A 25,424-nucleotide genomic window follows, 5' to 3' on the forward strand; every position below is an offset into this window, starting at 1 on the left:
CTCAGCCACCACAGACCATTTTCTACAGGACTTCCCTGACCTTCTAGAGCACAGCACGAAACTGGGCTTCCCGCTTCTCTCTCCTTCTAGAATGTGAGTGCTTACAACTCAGAAATGAAGTGGGCAGTACCATTTGTACATGAAGGTCCAAAATGTCTTTTCCCTCTTCCCACAGAGAGCACAGGAATCTTAAGTGAAATGTAAACAAAGCTGTGAATTTTCAAGTTTTAAAATGAGAACTCCCTCCAAATCAGAATTATTATACTATCAACTAAATCACACTCCCTTAAGGCTTCCAAAAATACTAATAATTTACTGAAAACTAATTTGCAAAGCAAGTTCACGTATGAAGAAAATTTAGTGTGGCAAAAGTTGTTTTCTTTGAGACAGAAATCTTATTCCTATTTTGAAACAAGGATAATTAGGAAACATGCAAATCATTCATATTTTATGATACTTCTTATATGATGCTTTGAAAATATACTGAAATGCTTAGAAAAAGCCAAACATCAGTCATGTCATGGAGCAAAGTCTCCCAGAGCAGTGAAAAGGTATCAAATAGTTTGTCACAGGCCAGGCCTAATGTATAAATCCCATGCGCCTTTCTTGAATTTTAAATATATCTATTTGGATCCAAATTCTGAGGAGAATCAATGCAGATGTTCAGTGGGTCTACTGGATACTTGTTCATCTATGTAAAGTTCTTACAACAAAATCCAGGAAGACTTACCCAAGTTGCCCTCACCTTGAAGTTACCATGCAGGGTTATAGGCAGAGATCTTGTGTGTTAGGGGACAGGTCTGCCCAGCCTGTGGTGAAGCAAGGCTCTGGGAAAAGTAAGGACCAAACACCTGTCAGCAGGCTGCTTTAGCAGCCATGAACCCTCATTTAGAATCCAGGGGCCCAGGCTTCTCTCTGAGCTCTTTGATGGAAGCCAAGAGAAGGAAGAGTACATTAACAAAGACCTCAGCGGTCATTCATGCTACATCTCATTCCACACGCAGGGAAACTAAGTCCCAGGGAAGCAAAAGACTTTGAGCAGAAAACTTAGAGAACACTAGGCAAAGTTACACTTCTTATCAGCAAGAGACCAGATTCTCAGAAGACACATTATGGTCAGCCTTCTATTTTCAGAGCCACGAACTCACACTTGACTGAGGAAAGGCCTCTTTTGGGAATTCTCAGGACCTTCTAAATATGGCTGACCTACTCTCCATCTGTCTTCAGGAAAATGCTTTGGCTGAGAGGCCAGCTCAGCTCCCAGGCTGCAAGAACTGACGACCAAAGGGCAAGGCCAGGGTTGGAGAGGGGAGCCCGGGACAGGGTGACAAGGGAAGGGTAAGAACTCCAAGCTGTCCTTGGGGTCTGAGACCATGGCACACATTTACACAAAACTGGCACTCAGGAAATGTTTGTTAAATGTGGAGTAAAAATATCCTAGTTTGTCACTTCCCGTGACAAAGCTGCCACCGTGCCATGCACAAGAACTTTCCCCAGTAACTCTTACTGCTGGTATCCTTCATAATCTTGCTCCCTCAATTTTATAGTGTCATCAGAATAAAAATGACGAATCCAGTTCAGAACACAGGCCTCATCCCATCGGCATTTTGAGCGTGGAGGTCTCGACTGCGGTTGGGAAATACACACAAAAGACCGGCTAAGCATAGGATGACAGACAGACAGACAGACAGAGCTGTGTTCCAGAGCTGAAGATTGATGGGATTAATTTTGAAGCTTTTCTGCCTCCATCTTCTAGGTTAGATGTCAGTGATGAATCTTGCCTCTACGCCTCATGTTTTAAACCGCATCCTTCCAGTTACCAGAGGCATCATTTTATATAACCCACAGAAATGGAGCCACTTTATGATAACGTAGCACTTTAGGACTTGTCGACTACTACAGGTCTTAATTCAGTTGGCCGGTCAGAGAATAAAAACTTTCAAAGACAGTTATGCTCAGTTAATAAGTGTTTGAAAAGCCAGCAACCCAATTTTATGTTCCAGCTATTAAATGTATCAGTAACTACCAAATTTATCAATAAGCATGACAAGGATTAGCTTGTGAATTTCACATCACTGTTACATTTCTCAGTAAGCACATGATGTACTGACACTAACTGGCCTTAGTTAGCACTGAAAGGTACAGGTAGTGGCCCAGCCTAGGTCTCACCACTGACCTGACACCCAGCCCAGCATAGGCACAAACATTTGTTGGACGAAGGGACAGGTGCATAAACAGCTGACAAAAATGGAACAGAATGAGCATTTTCCAATTGCCCACAAAACCCATTTCTGCTTCAGTTAATCAAAACGCCTGTCTTGAAAGTTTACTCAGAAAGTTCCTCTGCTGAATAGAATACGATCTAGGGTTTTAACCGAAGTGGTCTTTCAAAGCTTCCTTCCTCCGGGACACGGTTATAAACAGCAGCACCGGCAAGAATGATCAGAGAGGAGCAAGCGTCACCATCCACACTCCTCACCTGCCATGTCGATGGCAAAAGGCCTGTCTGCTCTCCAGCCGGTGTACCAACCAACGACTTTGCCGTTTTCCACCAACGGACGTTCATAGCGTCGCCCGCCAACCAGGCCCACTGGCCAGACAGAGACCTTGCGTGTAGTTCGCATCTATAAGAAGGGGAAAGAGATGTGGTTTAAGTTTCCTTAGGGAAAATAACTCGAAGGGAGGAAAGAAATGTGAGCCACGTAGGAGAATAGGGGTGGGGAGGCAGAGACTGGAGATTTTCAAAAGTTGAAGGTTTCCGGACAGAACCCTGCTGCTGGCAGACTGCTGCCCAGTTCGCTGCTGCTGAGCTGCTTGGCACAATCGGCCGTCCTCGGTCACAAACTCAGCTGGCGGCTCAAGGCTTAAGAGAAACAAAGTGGGTGTCAATATCTGAACGGCACTTTTTTGAAGCTAAGCTATGCCATCAAAAGTATTTTCTATTGGTTTCAAGGCTGGATCTGAATACCTTGCGTCTTCCGAACTGAGGGTGACTTCCCTTTAGGAAACTCAGTAGCAGCAAAAATTTCACTCAGAGAAGCCAGAGGAGTTGCCTTCCTATGAATTTTTTTTTTTGTTACTAACACAGAAATCTTGGCTGGGGGCGTTAACAATGGCATCCAGGGGCGCCTGGGTGGCTCAGTTGCTTGAGCGTCTGACTTCGGCTCAGGTCATGATCTCACAGCTCATGGGTTTGAGCCCCGCATCGGGCTCTGTGCTGACAGCTCGAAGCCTGGAGCCTGCTTCAGATTCTGTCTCCCTCTCTTTCGGCCCCTCCCCGACTCTGACCCCCCCCATCTCTCTCTCGAAAGTAAATAAACATTAAAAAAAGCAATAATGGGGGCGCCTGGGTACCTCAGTCAGTTAAACGTCCGACTTTGGCTCAGGTCATGATCTCATGGTCCATGAGTTCGAGCCCCATGTCAGGCTCTGTGCTGACAGCTCAGAGCGTGGAGCCTGCTTCAGATTCTGTCTCCCTCTCTCTCTGACCCTCCCCCGTTCAAGCTCTGTCTGTCTCAAAAATAAATAAACATTAAAAAATAAATTAAAAAAAAAAAAGTAATAATGGCATCCAGATACAGAACAGATACCAGGCATTCTCCAGAGTGATGAAAAGAAAAATATACCCTACATCCTGCCTTTCCAGGGAAACTGGGTCCAGCTAGAAAGGAGCACACCTCACACACGCAGCTGGAGAGGCTGGCCCTCTTCCCACACACCCTGTTGTATGTGGTGAAGTTTTCATCAGACCGCGTTCAACTCAAACTCATTTACTGGATTTCTGTAAAGGCAAAGACATGTTCGCAACAAAGTTTCCTGGTACTGGGCAGGCAGCGTTTTTTGGGCAAACCTCGGCCACCGCCATAGGACGTGTTGAACAAGCCGTAAGCAGCCCACATGACACCTCTGTGCAAACTAGAAGGTTCCCATTTCCTGAGCACACACACATGCAGGGGCTGGCAGCTTGGCCATTAAATTCCAGGCTGGTTTCAGCTCACTCACCCTCTCAGCTGGGGGTGTCCTGGGGCGTGACATACACAGCTGCCTTCAGAGGGCCTGTTGTCATTACAAGTTCAACACCAAAGCTTTACCTTATATTTACTATGCAACTGGGCCATGATCAGTTAACCAATGGTTAAAATAATGATTACCAATCAAGGATTCTTTTTTATGAAAGGAAAATTATATACTTGGGAAATATTTTCAAGTACAATTCAAGTGAAAGTCATAGTAACCAGAAGCTCCCATTTGCCAGGAATTCCAATTTTATTTATTAATCTCTCACCTTACTCCAAAAAAAAAAAAAAATTTAAGAGTGTGAAACATTCCAGGTAATAAAAATCTCACTGCATCAGTCTTCCACAAATCTGGAATTAGTTTTACAGTCTATTACTTTCTCAATAAATTAATCACCACTGCCTTGTGCTCATACTAACTTATATGAGGATTTTTAAAAAGTTCTGCTGAAGTAGAACTGACTGAAGGGAAGAGTAAATAGTTCTGAGATTACTAAAACTGCTTATAAGGCTGGCCTTCGGCTGGCATCTGGGAACTTGGCTTTTGAAACAGTCCTTATGCTGATAAAGTTGTTTTGTCCGCCTCGGCATGGAACACCTGTTTTCCTTTGGGGACCCTGAAACACTTGGGAGGGCAAGAGGTGCCTATGTGACCAGCCCCCATTAAAACCCCTAAATGTTACATGGGTTTCCCAGGGCATTAACATTGCACACCTGTGGTTATAGTTTTGCTGCCGGAGGGAAGAAGTGCTTGCGGGATCCCTCATGGGAAGGAGAGAACGTAGGAAGTCTGCACATGGATTCCTCCAGACCTTTCTTCCTGGTGTCTTTCTGCCTTGTTGATCTGGCCACATATCCATACCACGTCACTGTAATAAGTCTAAGCCACAAGTACAACTATATGCTGGATGCTATGAGTCCTAGTAAATCACCAGACATGGGGGTGGTCTTGGGGGACCCCTGAGAGATGTATTTTTTTTAAAATGTTTATTGTTGAGAGACAGAGTAACAGAGTGAGCAGGGGAGGGGCCTAGAGATACACACACAGAATCTGAAGCAGGCTCCAGGCTCTGAGCTGTCAGCACAGAGCCCGTCGTGAGGCTGGAACCCAGGAACTGCGAGATTGTGACCCTAGCCAAAGTCAGACATTTAACCAACTGAGCCACCCAGGAGCTCCTAAAATGTATTTTTACAGCGTAACACTCGATACATTTTGATACATGTATATATGCGAGATTGTGACCCTAGCCAAAGTCAGACGTTTAACCAACTGAGCCACCCAGGAGCTCCTAAAATGTATTTTTACAGCGTAAAACTTGATACATTTTGATACATGTATATAGCCACGAAACCATCACCACGATGAAGATACCCATTATCCTGCAGAGTTCCCTTGGGCTCATTTTTAAATCCATCCCTACCATCACTCTCCACATCCCCAGTGCCCCTATCTGCATTCCCCACACCACTGGTCTCCTGTCACTATGCATTAGTTTGCATCTCACAGAGTCATGTATGAATGGAATCATACAGCATAGACTTTTTAAAAAATAATCTTTAGGGGCGCCTGGATGGCTCAGTTGGTTAAGCGTCCGACTTCGGCTCAGGTCACGATCTCACAGTTTGTGAGTTCGAGCCCCCCACTGGGCTCTGTACTGACAGCTCAGAGCCTGGAGGGAGCCTGCTTTAGATTTTGTGTCTCATTCTCTCTCTGCCCCTCCCCCACTTGTACTCTGTCTCTCTCAAAAATAAATAAAAATGTAAAAAAATTTTAAAAAATCTTTAAAAAAATGTTTATTCACTTTTGAGAACATGTGAGTGGGGGAGGGGCAAAGAGAGGGGGAGAGAGGATCTAAATTGGGCTCTGCGCTTACAGCAGTGAGCCCCCATGTGGGGCTTGAATTCACACACGAACTGTGAGATCCTGACCTGAACCAAAGTCGGCCACCCAGGTGTCCCCAGCATATATTCTTTTTATTTAGCTTCTTTCACTCTGTGAAACTATATAACAACTCATCCATGCTATAATGTGTATCAATAGTTAACTCCTTTATATTACTGAAGTACTTTGTTGTATGGATGTGCCACAGTTTTTGTTTTGTTTTGTTTTTTTCCATTTGCCTGTGGATAGACAGTTGGGTTGTTTCAAACTTCTGGCTATACAGACAAAGCTGCTATGAACATCTGTGTACAAGTCTATATGCATTTCATTTTTTTTCTAAATATTTTTGAGAGAGAACGCGCACACACACATGAGCGGGGGAGGGGCAGAGAGAGAGGAAGACACAGAATCTGAAGCAGGCTCCAGGCTCCGAGCTGTCAGCACAGAGCCTGACATGGGACTTGAACTCACAACCTGTGAGATCATTACCTGAGCTGAAGTCAGACACAACCAACTGAGCCACCCAGGTGCCCCCATTTTTTGTTTTTGATAGATACCTGAGTGGAATGGCTGGATCACATGGTACACGTACATTTAACTTTTTAAGAAACTGCCAACTTATTTTCCAAAGTGGTTGTGCCATTTTTCATTCTCACTAGCCATGTGAGAGTCCCCATTACTGCACATGCTCAGCTCAGCAACACTTGGTGTGGTCGATATTTCGCTTTAGCCATTTTAACAGGTACGAGTAGTATTTCATTGTGCTTCTAATTTGCATTTTTCTAGTGACCAATTATGTTGACTATCTTTTCATGTGCTTGTCATCCATAATCTCTTTGAAGAAATATTTATGCAAACCTTTTGACTATTTTTAAAATTATTTCTTTACTATTGAGTTTTGAGAGTTATTTATATATTCTGCATACAAAACCCTTCACAGATACCTGATTTACAAATATTTTATCCCAGTCCATGGCTTATCATAATGTTCCCTCATAATAATGTGTCTTGAAAAACAGAACTTTTAATGTTGATGAAGTCCAAGTCATCAATTTGTTCACAGATCATGCTTTTGATGTTGTATCTAAAATATCTTTGCCTAACTCAAGCTCACAAGAGTTTTTTCCTCCTCTCTCCAAGTATTAGAGTTGTAGGTTTTACATTTAGGTTATGATTTTGAGTTGATTTGTGTGTATGGTGTGACAGACAGACTGAGGTGATTTTCCTTCTCCTCCTTGCGGATGGATATCCAACTGTTCCAATTGTAACGTGCACATGGGTATGTGACTGTCCTGGAACAACTCCATGGTCTTTGGACCTTTGTCAAAAGTAAGTTGCCATATACGGGTGGGCTTATTTACGGACCTACTCCTCTGACCCACTAGTCTGCTTGGGTGATCCTGATGCTAATATACTGTCCTGATTTACTATGGCTTTATAATAACTCTGGTAATCAAGTAGCATTAGCTCTCTTTGTTCTTCTTCCAAGTTTTGACTGTTCTAACTCCTTTTCCTTTCCATAGGAGTTTCACAGGCACATTGTTCATTTCAGCAAAATGTGATTGGGGTTGCATTAAATCTATAGCTCAATTTGGTGAGAACGAACAGCTTAACAGAATGGAGTCTTCTAACACATGAGCATAATACAGCTCTTCATTTACTTAGATCTTTTTCATGTAAAAAAATTTTTTTAAAAATTGTATTTATTTATTTTGAGAGAGTGAGCACACGTGAGCCAGCGGGGGAGGGGCAGAGAGAGGAGACAGAGAATCCCAAGAAGGCTTTGTGCTGTCAGCGCAGGGCCTGATGCCAGGGCTCAAACTCACAAACCGTAAGATTGTGACCTTAGCTGAAATCAAGAGTCGGATGCTTAACCGATTGAGCCACCCAGGTGCTCCAGATCTTTAATCTTTCTCAGCAATGTTTTCACGATTTAATTTTTGAATCAATAGCAACATTTAATGCTTTTGTGTCCTAGGTCTTCTCCATATGGGGAAAAAAATCCAGAAAATTTACTAAAATCTTCACAGAAATATAGCCCTCTCCCCAACTCACTCCACCTTCAAATTCCTGTTCCCTCACACACTGCAGAAAATATAAACATTTCTATTTTTTGTTTTATATATCAAACATGCCAAATATACAAAGAAATCAAATTAAATGTAACCTGTGTTTTTCTTCAATTGATACAATGCTCTCTATTTATTGTAAAGGCACTAAAAATAGTACTGTTCGTTTTTGATATTTCCTTAAAGTGTTTATGATTTTTCAGTCCCTAAACTGCTCTTGCCCAGAGCAGTAAATTTTCAATATGCTAAACATTGGTAAAAAGACCCCATCTCAGACTTGTGTGTCTTCTTGAAAATGGATAGGTTGAGGGGTCCCTGGATGGCTCAGTTGGTTAAGCATCCAACTTCGGCTCAGGTCATGATCTCACAGTTTGTGAGTTTAAGCCCAGTGTCAGGCTCTGTGCTGACAGCTCAGAGCCTGGAGCCTGCTTCAGATTCTGTGTTTCTCTCTCTCTCTGCCCACCCCCACTTGTGCTCTCTCAGAAATAAATGTTTAAAAATTAAAAAAAAAGAAAAGAAAATGCATAGGTTATGCCCTGCATACATCAGATGCCAAAAAATTCTTAAGTGTGTAAGCACTTAACTGAAATGTGGGCCACGTGTAATGAGTAAGCAGTGTGTGCCTGAGCAAGGCAAGGGACAAAGGTCACAATCAGGAGAGGAGGAGAGACAATAAAAGAGAAGTCAAAACTGTTTTTAAAATAGGAAGAGGGTGCCGGGGTGGCTCAGTTAGTTAAGTGTCTGATTCTCAATATCAGCTCAGGTCATGATCCCAGGGTTGTGAGATCAAGTCCCCCCATCAGGCTCTGCACTGAGTGTGGAGCCCGCTTGGGATTCTCTCTCTCCCTCTGCTCCTCTACCCTTCTCTCTCTCTCAAATAAAAATAAAATAGGGAGACAGAAATCACCATTAAAGAGAATACTCCTCTCCCCTTCTCCTTCTCTCAAATAAAAATAAAATAGGAAGACAGAAATCACCATTAAAGAGAATAAACCATAACTGTGAGACCACCGGTAAGGGGATTAAACATGACCCCGGCGCATTTTATGGCAGGCTTTTCACTTCCGCTGGGCCATGGAAGACATGTAGGATTTGGCCCATAGACTGAGGAATAGCCGCAGGTTCCAAGTAATGAGATGAACCAAAGAAGCAAAACTTCACATTTCTGTGCCAGTTCCTTGCTAGAAAATGAAGGTTTACCTTAGCACATTCCAAGCTAACACTTACCTCTGTTTGATTTTTTTTTTTTTTAAGAGAACGGGGTGTTAAAAGATGAAAGAGTGACTATTTGAATGCAGGTGAAAAGGCAGGATTATATTGCCAAGTATGCTAAATTTAAAAAAAGTTTTGTCATTTGAGTATAATACTTTGGAAAGATCCAGATGCCCTTGCCACGTGTGCACTGTTCTGAGAGTCAACATGAAATGCTTCATCAGACACGCAGCCCCCCGGCACACCACCACTGTGCTACATAGAGTGTGCCAGACATTTCAAAGGAAAATAGCACAGCTATTTACAGAACTTCCTCATTTCACCCCTGGGATCTATCCTTTGTTCCGTGTCCTTTTCACTCAATCTATGCTCTTGAAGGATTCCTTGGCAGCCACCTTCTTTTCTGAGGAGGGGGGGAATGCAACAATGACTATTAAAAGCAAAAGCACTTTTTTAAGAAAATTTTTTAATGTTTATTTATTTGTGAGAGAGACACAGAGACAGAGACAGACTGAGAGGCACAGAGCATGAGCAGGGGGAGGGGCAGAGAGAGAGAGAGAGAGAGAGAGAGAGAGAGAGAGAGACACAGAATCTGAAGCAGGTTCAGGCTCTGAACTCTCAGCACAGAGCCCGACATGGGGCTCAAACTCACTAACTGCACAGAGCCTGATGAGGGGCTTGAACTCAAAAACTACAAGATCATGATCTGAGCTTAAGTCAGACACCCAACCAACTGAGTTACCCAGGCGCCCCAAAAGCACTTTTGTAGAACTAAAATATTCTCAGTGTTTAAAAGCTTTGTTACTTCCTTAACAAAATAGTGGTTACATAACAGACATATCTTCAAGTGCCTGGTATGAGCTCCAACCTAAAACAGAGGACTACAGCATTAAGATATTAAGGTATTAAGATATCAATTAGATATTAAGATAAAGAGAAAGCAATTCATATATTTATAACTGTTACATTATGACAAATAGGTCTGGTTCCCAAAGCATTCTCTTCCTATTTATTCAATACCAAAGTCATAATCTGTCATTTATTCCTCCCACTATGACCCCAATTAAATAGGACTTACAGAGCAACGTTAACCAGCCAAAATTATGGGCAGAGTAATTTCCATAGACCCAATGGCTACAAAGGACACAAAAGACATCTGGTGCATCTTCACACTCTTCCAGGCTAAATGCCATTTAAACTCTCCCAGGGCAGCTGGTGCTTGTTTATCTTTATCTTCTCCAGAAAAGGAGGGAGGCAGGTAAATATAGCCCACGCCTGTGTCTGGTGACCCTCACCAACAATCTGCTGGTGGTTTTTAGCCAACAATTTTTTCTGCAGCTTTAAGCTGCATCCTTTTGGTCCCACCTTTGGGGTATGGCTGACAGTCAGCTACAGGGACTGGAACACTTCAGAAGATCACATGTAGGTGATCATCAAAATGCCTTCAGAGTAAAACAGAAAAGTTAAACAAATGCCTTTAGCTTCCTTTAAGACATACCACTGAGGTGAAATCTTGTTTTATTTTGTCCAAAGGGAAGTGAATAAAGTTCTTGATCTTCTTAAATTTAAAACACTATAGGCAACCTCAAGGAGTAGAATTACAATAAAGAATGTTACACGCTGTATCCTGCTTTTTTAACTAACAATTTCAATGAGAGAGAAAAACACGCGGAATTGTGGCAGGATCCAATGAACTAAAGACACAAAGGAAAGAGCAGAAAAAATGTAAGGAAAGAATACAGAAATAATGACCTGGAGCCAAGGTCACTGTGCATAAACATCTGACATTTTCCAACAGAGAAACTACATTACATAATCCAAAATACCCATAAATTTCCTTTGTAACAACTTCGAAAATTAATGTCCTATCTGTACTTTCTCTTTCTTGCATCTGCCCCTGATGACTTTAGCAATCATTTCCCAACTAACTGATACTTGGCTCAATGCTATTCATTCCACAGTATCCCTCACATAACTTTATATTGCCTTGGATCTTTTTTTGCCTATTTTGATTTCTGAAAACCCCTATTTCCACAGCATGAACTTTTGAGGTGCATAAGCTAATTACTTAATGTATATGAGAATTCTAGAAAGCATAAGTGTTCCTAATGTTACATTATAAACCCATCTCGTATGTCACTGGGTTAAAGAACAAATCTAACATTTCTTTCATACTTGCTGTATTTTTTCCCTAAACACCTATCACATAATGTATGTCCAGTGCTGTGCTAGGCCCTGAGCAAGGATTACAAGGTCCTTGCCTACCAAGCCAACATTCCAGAAGAGAAAAGTCAATGATACATTGAATTGCAAAATTAGTTACTTAATTTCTATGCTGATGAAGGCTGTAAGGGAAGTGTACAGTGTGACAGGAGCAGGCTGCAGACGATCTGACATGATCTGGGAGCTGCTATAGTTTCCTTGAGGACATCAGCATGAGCTAAGCCTAAAGCCTGAAGCATTAACCACAGTGGAAAGGAATACCAAAAATGTTCCAAGCAGAAGGGAATTCGGGTACACGGGCCCCTGAGAAGAAAGTTCCACTGCATTCCTTAATTAAAAAAAAAAAAAGGTAGGGGTGCCTGGGTGGCTGAGTCAGTTAAGCATCCGACCTCAGATCAGGTCATGATCTCACGGCTCGTGGGTTCAAGCCCTGCGTCAGGCTCTGTGCTGACAGCTCAGAGCCTGGAGCCTCCTTCGGATTCTGTGTCTCCCTCTTTCTCTGTCCCTCTGCTGCTTATGTCCGATCTCTAAAATAAACATCAAAAAAAATTTTTTTTAATGAATAAAAAGATCTTTTGGGGATGGTGGATGAAAGGAGTCAAATTTCTCACCGTTGGAGAAAGAATTTACAGACAAGCAGAAGAGAAGGCTACAATGATCCATTTGGTTATGGATTAGAGCTAGGGACATCAATATGAACTCATGTTTAATTGAACATTGAGATGGTTATACAGATACGGATATGTGTATACACACGGGTTAGTACCAGACACACATTTTCTTGCTTTATCAACTGACAGGGCCCAGAAACAATGACACTCCAGTAACAATGAGCCCACCTGGTGCCCAAGTCTTGGCTTCTAATACTATACTTTAATAAAAGGAACCAGAGGTACTTGGAGAAGTAACTGATTCTAGGTCTGGGGAAGAAAATATTCAAGACATATCCCATGGTATCTTTAGAGCCAAAAAGTAAGGAAGTTCCCCCAAACAAAAATAAATAAAAAGCTGTACACTGATGGGTACATGTAAAAGGCACAGTCAACTGAAAATGTTCTAATTGGTCAAAGCTGAAAACAATGTGAGCAACAAATTAAGGAATAATGGATTACACCCTAAAGTGTAAATACTAAATACTAATATCACTTGAATTATGCAAATAATTGAATAATGGGCAATAGATAAATCTCCCATTCAGAAGCATTCCAAAAATTTTATGTCAATAACCCTCCCAGGAGATGGAACAAAACTCCCCATTCCTGTATGTGCTGCACACAGGAACTTCCTCCCAAAAGAACAGCCTGGAAGAATGGTTGGAGTGGGGAACACGCTTTACAATAAAGAGGTCTGATGAAACCTACCTTAGCTGAATGATCAAGGTTAACAACACCACTGATAAATTATGCATTTTTATGATGTACTGAATGGGACTTTGCCTGTGTGGTCTTTTCTAATACCATTCTCCAATAAAAGGAAACAGGGTTCCTTGGAGAAATGGCTGATTCTAGGAGTGGGGCAGAACATACACAAGGAGATCCTGAGCATCTGGGAGCACCAGAACATAAGGAAGTGTTCAAAAACAAACAAGAACTTCAAGCAAACCCACATTGATGGAGGTATGTCAAAAGGACATAGCCAACTGAAAAAGCTCCCAATGGCCAGAACCAAAACACCTTGTGTTATAAAATAATGTTGATTCTCTGTACCCTTGACATGATGTTATCAAAGTAGCACTTTCCCCCTGTGGTCTTCTTCCCAAAACCCCCTAACTCCACAATCTAATCATGGAAAAAAAATCAGTCAAATGCCAATAGAGGAGCATGCTATAATACACCTAGCCAGTGCTCCTCAAAACTGTCAAGATCATCAATAACAAGGAAAATGTGAGCAACTGTCATAATCAAGAAGAACCTAGAAAGACAGGACAACTAAATGTAATGTGGTATCTAGGATGGGACCCTAAAACAGAAAAAGGCCACTAGACAAAAATCAAGGACATTTAAATAAAGAATATATTTTAGTTAATACTGTTTCATTAGTTGTAATACTTGTACTATATTAATGTAAAATGTTAATAAAAGAGGAAACTGGGTATGTAGTATAGGGGAACTTTCTAGTATCTCCTCAGTTTTTCTATAAATCAAAAACAGTTCTGTTTTTTTGTTTTTTGTTTTTTTTGGAGAAAGAAGGAAGATGAGGGAGTGGGAGCATTCTGAGCTCACCATCTCCCAGGGACAAGCCAAGGCAACAACTACATAATACCACAGCTCACTCTGAAAATGACCTGAAGACTGAGAGAACAGACCTTCCACACCTTAAGTCATGAGAAGGCCACACTGAATAGCAGAGGAGGAGCAGAGATGCAGTTGAGAACCAACCCACCAGCATGGCAACCCACGAGCAGGAGGGAGCAGCGAAGGGATTGAGCCCCACACCAGGGATGCCTGGCCCTGAGGACCTGCACTGGGAAGATAAGTCATCATAAAATCTGGCTTTAAAATTCAGCAGGGTTCAGAGTGCCTGGGTGGCTCAGTCAGTTAAGTGTCTGACTTTGGCTTAAATCATGATCTCATGGTTCATGAGTTCAAGCCCTGCTGACAGCTCAGAGCCTGGAGACTGCTTCAGATCCTGTGTCTTCCTCTCTCTACCCTTCCCCTGCTCATGCTGTCTCTTGCTCTCGCTCTCTCAAAAATAAATAAACATTGAAAAAATTTTAAAAATCAGTAGGGCTGAACTCCCGGAGAGACAGAGGAGCTAAAGGAAACCAAGTCTCTGCTTTTAAGAGCCAGCAGACTATATCACCCAAGAAGGGTCCGAGCACAGAAGTAGAAGTTTGAGAAGCACCTGGATTACGCATGAAGGAGATCTACTAATTTTAGTATCTGTGTCACACAGGTGGGCATCTGCAGGAACTTTCTTCAGCCCACATAATCCAATGCTTGTGGGAGCCAGTCCTGACATTACCTACCATGCTAGCACCACTTGCCCTGCCCTGGCACTCCCCTTCAGACACGCCTCACCCAATCTGCCTACCCAGGCAGGCACCCCTCAAAGCGGCCCCCACCCCACCACACCCAGCAAGCACCCTCAGATGGGACCGGTGTCTTCCCAAAGCAACTACTGCCCAGAATGGGGAATAGCTAACCCCACTCAACAGCATACACACAGTACTTGCAACTGGGCCTCTCAGCAAGCTGTGCTGAAGGAAAGTAGTGCCCACCAGTGCACCCACAGCAGTTGTGGCTGATCACTACAGACAGCAAAGGCCGAGGGCTCTGCCACCCACCAGTGCACCTCCAGATGCTGCAGCAGGGCTGCAGGGGACATGTAGGGGATAGGCAGTACCCACCAGTACACCTGCAACAGTCACAGCTCAGACACACCAGAAGGTGCAAGCAGCCCGCACAAGGGACGCCACTGCAGCATCTGGTTCTGGTGACCCGGGGTACTGCTCTACAAGGCACCACAGGATGCCTTCTACATGAGGCTACCACTTTCAAGACCAGGAATTTAGCTAACCTACCTAATACACGTAAACAAACACAGAGAGTCAGACAAAATGAGGAGACAAAGAATATGTTCCAAATCAAAGATGAAGACAAACCACAAAAAAAGCTAAGCTAAATGAAGAAAAGCAATCTACCTGATAAGAGTTCAAAGTAATAGTCATAAAGATAGTAGAATTAAAAGGAAAATGGATGAAATCAGTGACAATTTCAAAAAAGAGAAAAAAAATTATTTTTTATTAATTTTTTTTAAATTTTATTTTCTATTTTTTAAAATTTACATCCAAATTAGTTAGCATATAGTGAAACAATGATTTTGGGAGTAGATTCCTTAATGCCCCTTACCCATTTAGCCCATCCCCCTTCCCACAACCCCTCCAGTAACCCTCAGTTTGTTCTCCATACTTATGAGTCTCTTCTGTTTTGTCCCCCTCCCTGTTTTTATATTATTTTTGTTTTCCTTCCTTATGTTCATCTGTTTTGTCTCTTAAAGTCCTCATATGAGTGAAGTCATATGATTTTGGTCTTTCCCTGACTAATTTAACTTAGCATAATACCCTCCAGTTCCATCCATGTAGTTGCAAATGGCAAGATTTCATTCTTTTTGATTGCCAAATAATACTCCATTGTGTGTATACACACACACACACACACACCACATTTTCTTTATCCATTCATCCATTGATGGATATTTGGGCTCTTTCCATACTTTGGCTATTGTTGATAGTGCTGCTATAAACAAGGGGTGCATGTATCCCTTTGAAACAAAACACCTGTATCCCATGGATAAATGCCTAGTAGTGCAATTGCTGGGTCCTAGGGTAGTTCTATTTTCAATTTTTTGAGGAAACTCCACACTGTTTTCCAGAGTGGCTGCACCAGCTTGCATTCCCACCAACAATGCAAAAGAGATCCTCTTTTTCTGCATCCTTGCCAACATCTGTTGTTGCCTGAGTTAATGTTAGCCATTCTGACAGGTGTGAGGTGGTATCTCATTGTGGTTTTGATTTGTATTTCCCTGATGATGAGTGATGTTGAGCATTTTTTCACGTGTCCATTGGCCGTCTGGATGTCTTCTTTGGAGAAGTGTCTATTCATGTCTTTTGCCCATTTCTTCACTGGATTATTTGTTTTTTGGGTGTTGAGTTGGATAAGTTCTTTAAAGATTTTGGATACTAACTCTTTATTTGATAGGTCATTTGCAAATATACCCTCCCATTCTGTCAGTTGCCTTTTAGTTTTGTTGAATGTTTCCTTCGCTGTGCAGAAGCTTTTTATTTTGATGAGGTCCCAGTAATTCATTTTTGCTTTTGTTTCCCTTGCCTCCAGAGCCATGTTGAGTAAGAAGTTGCTGCGAGCAAGATCAAAGAGGTTTTTGCCTGCTTTCTCCTCAAGGATTTTGATGGCTTGCTGTCTTATATTGAGGTCTTTCATCCATTTTGAGTTTATTTTTGTGTATGGTGTAAGAAAGTGGCCCAGGTTCATTCTTCTGCATGTCGCTGTCCATTTTTCCCAGCACCACTTGCTGAAGAGACTGTCTTTATTCCATTGGATATTCTTTCCCGCTTTGTCAAAGATTAGTTGGCCATACGTTTGTGGGTCCATTTCTGGGTTCTCTATTCTGTCCCATTGATCTGAGTGTCTGTTCTTGTGCCATTACCACACTGTCTTGATGATTACAGCTTTGTAGTATAGCTTGAAATCTGGGATTGTGATGCCTCCTGCTTTGGTTTTCTTTTTCAAGATTGCTTTGGCTATTCGGGGTCTTTTCTGGTCCCATACAAATTTTAGGATTATTTGTTCTAGCTCTGTGAAGAATGCTGGTGTTACTTTGATAGGGATTGCATTGGATATGTAGATTGCTTTGGGTAGTATTGACATTTTAACAATATTTGTTCTTCCTATCCAGGAGCATGGAATCTTTTTCCATTTTTTTGGTGCACCTGTCAATGGGATCAATTCCTTGATTTCTTTGTCGCTTCATTGTTGGTGTATAGGAATCCAACTGATTTCTGTAAATTGATTTATATCCTGCAACTTTGCTGAATTCATGAATCAATTCTAGCAGTTTTTTGGTGGAATCTTTTGGGTTTTCCATATAGATAATCATGTCATCTGCGAAGAGTGAAAGTCTGACCCCCCCCCCCCCCCCCGGCCACTTTGGATGCCTTTTATTTCTTTGTGTTGTCTGATTGCAGAGGCTGAGACTTCCAATACTATGGTGAATAACAGTGGCGAGAGTGGACATCCCTGTCTTGTTCCTGACTTTAGGGGGAAAGCTCTCAGTTTTTCCCCATTGAGGATGATATTAACATTGGGTCGTTCATATACAGCTTTTATGATCTCGAGGTATGATGCTTCTATCCCTACTTTCTTGAGGGTTTTTGTCAAGAAAGGATGCTGTATTTTGTCAAATGCTTTCTCTGCATCTATTGAGAGGATCATATGGTTCTTGTCCTTTCTTTTATTGATGTGATCAATCACGTTAATTGTTTTGTGGATATTGAACCAGCCCTGCATCCCAGGTATACATCCCACTTGGTCGTGTGAATAATTTTTTTAAAGTACTGTTGGGTCCGGTTGGCTAATATCTTGTTGAGGATTTTTGCATCCATGTTTATCAGGGAAATTGGTCTATAGTTCTACTTTTAGCGTGGTCTCTGCCTGGTTTTGGAATCAAGGTAATGCTGGCTTCATAGAAAGAGTTTGGAAGTTTTCCTTCCATTTCTATTTTTTGGAACAATTTTAAGAGAATAGGTATTAACTCTTCCTTAAATGTTTGGTAGAATACCCCTGGAAAGCCATCTGGCCCTGGACTCTTGTTTTTTGGCAGATTTTTGATTACTAATTAGATTTCCTTAGAGGAAAAAATATTTTTCAAAAGTCAGAGTTTAAGAATGCATTTACTGAAATAAAAAATACACTAGAGGGAATAAACTTCGGGATTAGAGAGTGAAGAAAAATGGATCAGTAATCTGGAAGATAGGGTAGTGAAAAGCAACAAAGCTAAAGAGGAAAAAAATTTTTTTTTCAAATGAGGATGGGTCAAGGGACATCTAGGACAGTGTCAAACATAATAACATTTGCATTCATATGAAGAAAAAGATAGAATGGGGAAGAAATTTGTTTGAAGAAATAATAACTAAAAACTTCCTAATCTGAGGAAGGAAATAGACATCCAGGTCCAAGAAGCACAGAGAGCCAGCCCCAAACAAGATGAACCCAAGGAGGTCCACACCAAAACACATAATAACTAAAACAGGAAAAAGTAATGATAAAGAGAGATCCTAAAAAGTAGCAAGAGAAAAGCAAACAGTTACATATAAGGGAAAGCCCATAAGACTATCAGCTGATTTTTCAGCAGAAACTTTGCAGGTCAGAAGAGAGTGGCAGGATATATTCAAAGTGCTGAAAAGAAAAAAACCAACACCTAAGAATACTCTATATCTTGCAAGATTATCATTAAGAACTGAAGGAGAGATGGTTTCCCAAACAAAAGTTTAAAAACTTCATCACCACTGAACTGGCCTTACAAGAAATGTTAAAGGGACGTCTTGAAATGGGAAAGAAAAGACTGTAACTAAAAGAAAATTACAAAAGGAAGAAAATTGCTATAGAGAACAAACTGATGGTTACCAGAGGGGAAGTTGTGAGGGAGGATGGGTGAAATAGGTGATGGGGATTAAGTAGTGCACTTGTCATGATGAGCACTGGGGGTTGTGTGAAATTATTGAATTACGTATTATACACTTGAAACTAATATAACACTGTTAACTCAAATTAATATCAAAACTTTTTTAAAAGAAAGAAAATTAACTGGTAAAAGCAAACACACAGAAGGTCACTTATAAAACTATTAAAGTTAAAACATGAAAGTACTATCAATTATATCTACAAAAAAATTGTCAATGGCTACACTTACAAAAAGACAAAATATGGCATCCCATACACAAAATGAGGAAAGAAGAATGAACAGGTAAAACTTTTAAGAATGTGTTCAAAAAGTTATATACAAACCTCACGGTAACCATAAATCAAAACCTTATAAAAGACACATAAAAATAAAGAAAAAGAATTCAGGTTTAACACGAAAAAAGTCATCAATCACAAGGAAAGAGAACAGGAGAAGAAGAAAGGAAAAGAGAATTACCAAAAGAAAAAAAAGAAGAGTAAAAAATGGGGTACCTGGGTGGCTCAGTTGGTTAAGCATCTGACACTTGATTTCAGCTCAGGTCATGATCTCATGGTTCATAGGATCAGGCTCTGGACTGACAGTGTGGAACCCACTTGGGATCCTCTCTCTCCCCCTCTCTCTGCTCCCTCCCCTGCTCATGCTGTCTGCCTGTCTGTCTCTATCTCTCTCTCAAAACAAACATTTCAAAAAGAAATGAAAAGAAAAACGAAAACAAAACGGCAATAAATACATATCTATCAATACTTACTATAAAGTAAACAGACTAAATGCCACAATCAAAAGATGGGTGACTGAATGGATAACAAAACAGGACGTCTCTCTACATGCTGCCTACAAGTGACTCACTTTAAATCTAAACATACATACAGACTGAAAGCAAAAAAAAAAAAAAAAAAAGGAAAAAGACCATCCATGTAAATGGAAACAAAAATAATAATAATCTGAGGTAGCAGTGCTTTATCAAATGTACTTTAAAACAAAGCTGTAACACTCTCAACAATAGCCAAATTATGGAAAGAGCCTAAATGTCCATCAACTGATGAATGGATAAAGAAATTGTGGTTTATATACACAATGGAGTACTATGTGGCAATGAGAAAGAATGAAATATGGCCCTTTGTAGCAACGTGGATGGAAATGGAGTGTGTGATGCTAAGTGAAATAAGCCATACAGAGAAAGACAGATACCATATGGTTTCACTCTTATGTGGATCCTGAGAAACTTAACAGAAACCCCTGGGGGAGGGGAAGGAAAAAAAAAAAGATGTTAGAGTGGGAGAGAGCCAAAGCATAAGAGACTCTTAAAAACTGAGAACTGAGGGTTGATGGGGGGTGGGAGGGAGGGGAGGGTGGGTGATGGGTATTGAGGAGGGCACCTTTTGGGATGAGCACTGGGTGTTGTATGGAAACCAATTTGACAATAAATTTCATATATTGAAAATAAAATAAAATAAAACAAAGCTGTAACAAGAGAAAAAGGGCAGTATGTAATGATAAAAGGACCAACCCAACAAGAAGACACATTCATAAATATCTATACATCCAATATAGAAGCACATCAAAATATTAAGCAAATGTTAACAGATTTAGAAGGAATTGGTAGTCATACAGTAATAGTAGGAGGCTTTAACACCAAACCTGTATCAATGGATAGATCGCCCAGGCAGAAAATAAGTAAGGTGGCTTTGAATAACATATTAGACCAGATGGACTTAACAGATATATACAGAACATCCCATCCAAATTTTTTCTTGGGATTATTTCAAGTTTCATAGTGTTGTGGTCTGAAAATATGCATGGTATGATCTTGATCTTTTTGTACCTGTTGAGAGCTGATTTGTGACCTAGTATGTGATCTATCCTGGAGAATTTTCCACGTGCACTTGAGAAAAATGTGTATTCTGCTGCTTTAAGATGAAATGTTCTGAATATATTTGTTAAGTTCATCTGTTCCAGTGTATCATTCAAAGCCACTGTTTCCTTTTTGATTTTCTGCTTAGATGATCTGTCCATTGCTGTAAGTGAGGTATTAAAGTCTCCTACTATTATGGTATTATCAATGAATTGATTTATGTTTGTGATCAACTGATTTATATATTTGGGTTCTTTCAAATTGGGGGCATAAATATTTATAATTCTTAGATCTTCTTGATGGATAAACCCCTTAGTCATTCCCTTCTTTATCTCTTGTTACAGTCTTTGTTTTAAAAAACAGAGAGGGAGGCAACCCATAAGAGATTCTTAACTACAGAGAACAAACTGAAGGTTGCTAGAGGGGAGGTGGGGGGAGGGAAGGGCTAAATGGGTGATGGGCATTAAGGAAGGCACGTGTTGCAATGAGCACTAGGTGTTATATGTAAGCAATGAATCACTGGGTTGTACTCCTGAAACCAATACTACACTATATGTTACCTAACTTGAACTTAAATAAATTAATGTTTAAAAAGAAAAAAAGAAAAATTCAACATCTGAAAAAGTTTTTTAAAAAAACATTCTATCCAAGAGCTCACCAAACTCCACACCCAAAAAACAAATAATCCAGTGAAGAAATGGGCAGAAAGCATGAATAGACACTTCTCTAAAGAAGACATCCAGATGGCCAACAGGCACATGAAAAGATGCTTGTCACTCCTCATCAGGGAAATACAAATCAAAACCACACTCAGATATCACCTCACACCAGTCAGAGTGGCCAAAATGAACAAATCAGGAGACTATAGATGCTGGTGAGGATGTGGAGAAACGGGAACCCTCTTGCACTGTTGGTGGGAATGCAAATTGGTGCAGCCGCTCTGGAAAACAGTGTGGAGGTTCCTCAAAAAATTAAAAATAGACCTACCCTATGACCCATCAGTAGCACTGCTAGGCATTTACCCAAGGGATACAGGAGTACTGATGCATAGGGGTACTTGCACCCCAATGTCTATAGCAGCACTCCCAACAATAGCTAAATTATGGAAAGAGCCTAAATGTTCATCAACTGATGAATGGATAAAGAAATTGTGGTTTATATACACAATGGAGTACTACGTGGCAATGAGAAAGAATGAAATATGGGCTTTTGTAGCAACATGGATGGAACGGGAGAGTGTTATGCTAAGTGAAATAAGTCATACAGAGAAGGACAGTTTCCACATGTTTTCACTCCCATGTGGATCCTGAGAAACTTAACAGAAGACCGTGGGGGAGGGGAAGAAAAAAAAGTGGTTAGAGAGGGAGGGAGCCAAAGCATAAGAGACTCCTAAAAACTGAGAACTGAGGATTTATGGGGGGGTGGGAGGGAGGGTGATGGGTATTGAGGAAATCTGCTGGGATGAGCACTGGGTGTTGTATGGAAACCAATTTGACAATAAATTTCATAATAAAAAAAAAGAAAGAAAAAAAACCATTCTATCCAAAAAGAGCAGAATATACATTCTTATTAAGTGCACATGTAACATTCTTCAGGATAGACCACATGTTAGGCCAAAAAACAAGTCTCAATAAATTTAAGAAGACTGAAATTACATTATGCATCTCTTCCAACCACAATGGTATAAAATCAGAAATTAATTATAATAAAAGAACTAGAAGAAACATAAATGGGGAGGCTAAATAACATGATACTAAACAACCAATGGCTCAACAAAGAAATCATAGAGAAACATAAAAAATACCTGGGACAAGTGGAAATGGAAACACATAACTTCTAAATCTTTGGGACATAGCAAAAGCAGTTCTAAGAGAAAATTTACAGCAATTCAGGCCTATGTTAAAAAAAAAACCAAAATCTTAAATAAGCAATCTAAACTTACCACTAAAAGGAGCTCGAAAAAGAACATAGCCAAGTTGGCAGAAGGAAAGAAATAATAAAGATCAGAGAAGAAATAAATGGGGATTAAAAAAATAGAAAAGATCAATGAAAGGTCCCAGTCGGTTAAGCGTCCGACTTTGGCTTAGGTCACCATATCATGGTTCGTGAGTTTGAGCTCCACGTCGGGCTCTGTGCTGACAGCTCAGAGTCTGGAGCCTGCTTCAGATTCTGTGTCTCCCTCTCTCTCTCTGCCCTATTCCATTCACGCTCTGCCTCTCCCCCCTCTCTCAAAAATAAATAAACATTTAAAAAAAAAGATCAATGAAACTAAGAGGTAGGTCTTTGAAAACATAAAATTGATAAACCTTTAGCCAGACTCAGGGGAAAAAAAGACTCAAATGGAATCACAAATGAAAGAAAATAAACACATTCCAAATACACGAAAGAAATACAAGGAATTATGAGATTACTACAAAAATTATATGCCAACAAATTAAACAACCTAGAAGTAATGGATAAATTTCTAGACAAACACAATAATCTATGATAATCCATAATTAGGAAGAAATAGAAAATCTGAACAGACCAATTACTAGTAACAAAATTGAATCAAACTCCCAATAAACACAAGTCCAAGACCCAATGGCTTCACAAGTAAATGCAACCAAAGACTGAAGATGACTTAATAACTATCCTTCTTAATTATTCCAGAAAATAGAAGAGGAAAGAATGCTTCCAAATTCATTCTATGAGATCAGCATTACCCAGATACAAAAACCAGAAAAAGATACTACAAAAAAAGAAAATTACAGACCAGTATCTCTGATAAACTTAGATGGAAAAATCATCAACAAAATGTTAACTAACCAAATACATTCAAAATGGGAGGCCTAGGTGGCTCCGATGGTTAAGCATCTGACTTCGGCTCAGGTCATGATCTGCCAGTTCATGAGTTCAAGCCCTGCATCGGGCTCTGTGCTGACAGCTCAGAGCCTGGAGCCTGTTTCAGATTCTGTGTCTCCCTCCCTCCCTCCCTCCCTCCCTCCCTCTCTCTCTCTCTCTCTCTCTCTCTCTCTCTCTGTCCCTCCCCCACTTGCACTCTGCTCTCTCTCTCTCAACAAAAATAAACATTTAAAAAGTACATTAAAGGTATCATTCATCACAATCAAGTGAGATTTATTGGAGGATGCAAAGAGGTGTCAATATATGCAAACTGGTAAACATGATACACCACATTAATGAAAAATCATACAGATGCAGAAAAACCATTTGACAAAACTCAGCATCTCTTCATGACAAAAACTCTCAACAAAGTGGGTATAGAAGAAACATACTTCAACATCATAAAGACCACACCTTACAAACCCACAGCTCACATCAGACTCAAGGGTGAAAAGGTGAAAGCTTTTCCTCTAAGATTAGGAACAAGGTAAGAATTCCCATCTCCACGTTATTCAATATAGTGCTGTGGTTAGGACTTCAGCAATTAGATGAAATAAAAGGAATCTGAACTGGAAAGAATAAGTAAAACCATCACTATTTGTGGATAACATGATACTATATATAGAAAATCCTGAAGACCTCATTAAAAAAAACTGTTAGAATGAATAAATGAATTCATTAAAGTTTCAGGATACAAAAATAAATGGAAATCTGTTGCATTTCTATACAGCAATAACAAAGTAGCAGTAAAAGAAATTAACAAAACCATACCATTCACAATTACATCAACAAGAATAAAATACCTAGGAATAAACTTAACCAAAGAGGTAAAAGACCATACTCTGAAAACTATGATATTGTTGAAAGAAATAAAAGATGACATAAACAAATGGAAAGATGTACCATGTTCATGGACTGGAAGAATTGTTAAAATGTCCATATGGCCCAAAGCAAACTACAGATTCGATGAGATCCTCATCAAGACAACAATAGTAGGGGTGCCTGGGTGGCTCAGTTGGTTAAGCACCAACTTCAGTTCAGGTCATGGTCTTGTGGTTCATGGGTTCGAGTCCTGCATTGGGCTCTGTGCTGACAGCTCAGATCCTGGAGCCTGCTTTGGATGCTGTGTCTCCCTTTCTCTCTCTGCCCCTCCCCCACTTATGCTCTGTCTCTCTCTGGCTCTCAAAAATAAATGAATGTTAAAAAATGTTTTAAAAATAGTATTTTTCACAGAACTAGAAAAATTAATCCTAAAATCTGTATGGAACCACAAAAGACCCCAAACAGTCAAAGCAATCTTAAGAAAGAACAAAATTGGAGGTATCATAAGCCCAGATTTCAAACTATGCTACAAAATTACAGTAATCAAAACAGTATGGTACTAGCAAAAAAAAAAAACAAAAAAAAACAACCCAACCAAACAAACAAAACAGACACACTGATCAATGGAATACAATAAAGAGCCCATAAATAAACTCATATTTATACTGTCAATCAATGACAAAGGAAGCAAGAATATAGAATGGGGAAAAGACAGTCTCTTCAACAGATGGTGCTGGGAAAACTGGACAGTTACATGGAAAGGAATAAAAGTAGACCAATTTTTTACACCATAAATAAAAATAGTCAATATGGATTAAAGACCTAAATGTGAGACTTGAAAACATAAAACTGCTAAAAGAAAAAGCAGGTGGTAATCTAGTGGACATCACCCTTGTAACATTTTTCTGGCTATGTCTACCCAAGTGATGAAATCAAAAACAAATATAAACAGTGGGGACTATATCAAACTAAAAAGCTTTTGCACAGTGAAGGAAACCATAGACAAGATGAAAAGGCAACTAGTGAATGGGAGAATATATTTGCAAATGATATATCCAATAGGGGGTTAATATCTAAGATATATAAAGAACTCCTACAATACCAAAAATAAACTGAACAATCTCATTTAAAAATGAGCAGAGGATCTGAATTGATATTTTTCCAAAGTCAACACAGATGGGAGACACACGAAAAGATGCTCAACATCACTAATCATGAGGGAAATGCAAATCAAAACCACAATGAGATATCACCTCACACTCATC

General features: G+C 40.2%; 1 protein-coding gene across 1 annotated transcript in view; it reads right to left on the reverse strand.

The window, feature by feature from the left end:
• B3GAT2 (beta-1,3-glucuronyltransferase 2) overlaps nucleotides 1–25,424 on the reverse strand; it is a 97,271-nt gene that overhangs the window by 30,620 nt on the left and 41,227 nt on the right. The window contains exon 2 of the mRNA XM_058734396.1: nucleotides 2,480–2,624. Within this exon, the coding sequence (XP_058590379.1) occupies nucleotides 2,480–2,624 (145 nt within the window). The remainder of the gene's footprint in view (nucleotides 1–2,479; nucleotides 2,625–25,424) is intronic.

Source organism: Neofelis nebulosa, chromosome 6 (genome assembly GCF_028018385.1).
Source record: "Neofelis nebulosa isolate mNeoNeb1 chromosome 6, mNeoNeb1.pri, whole genome shotgun sequence".
Taxonomy (NCBI): domain Eukaryota; kingdom Metazoa; phylum Chordata; class Mammalia; order Carnivora; family Felidae; genus Neofelis; species Neofelis nebulosa.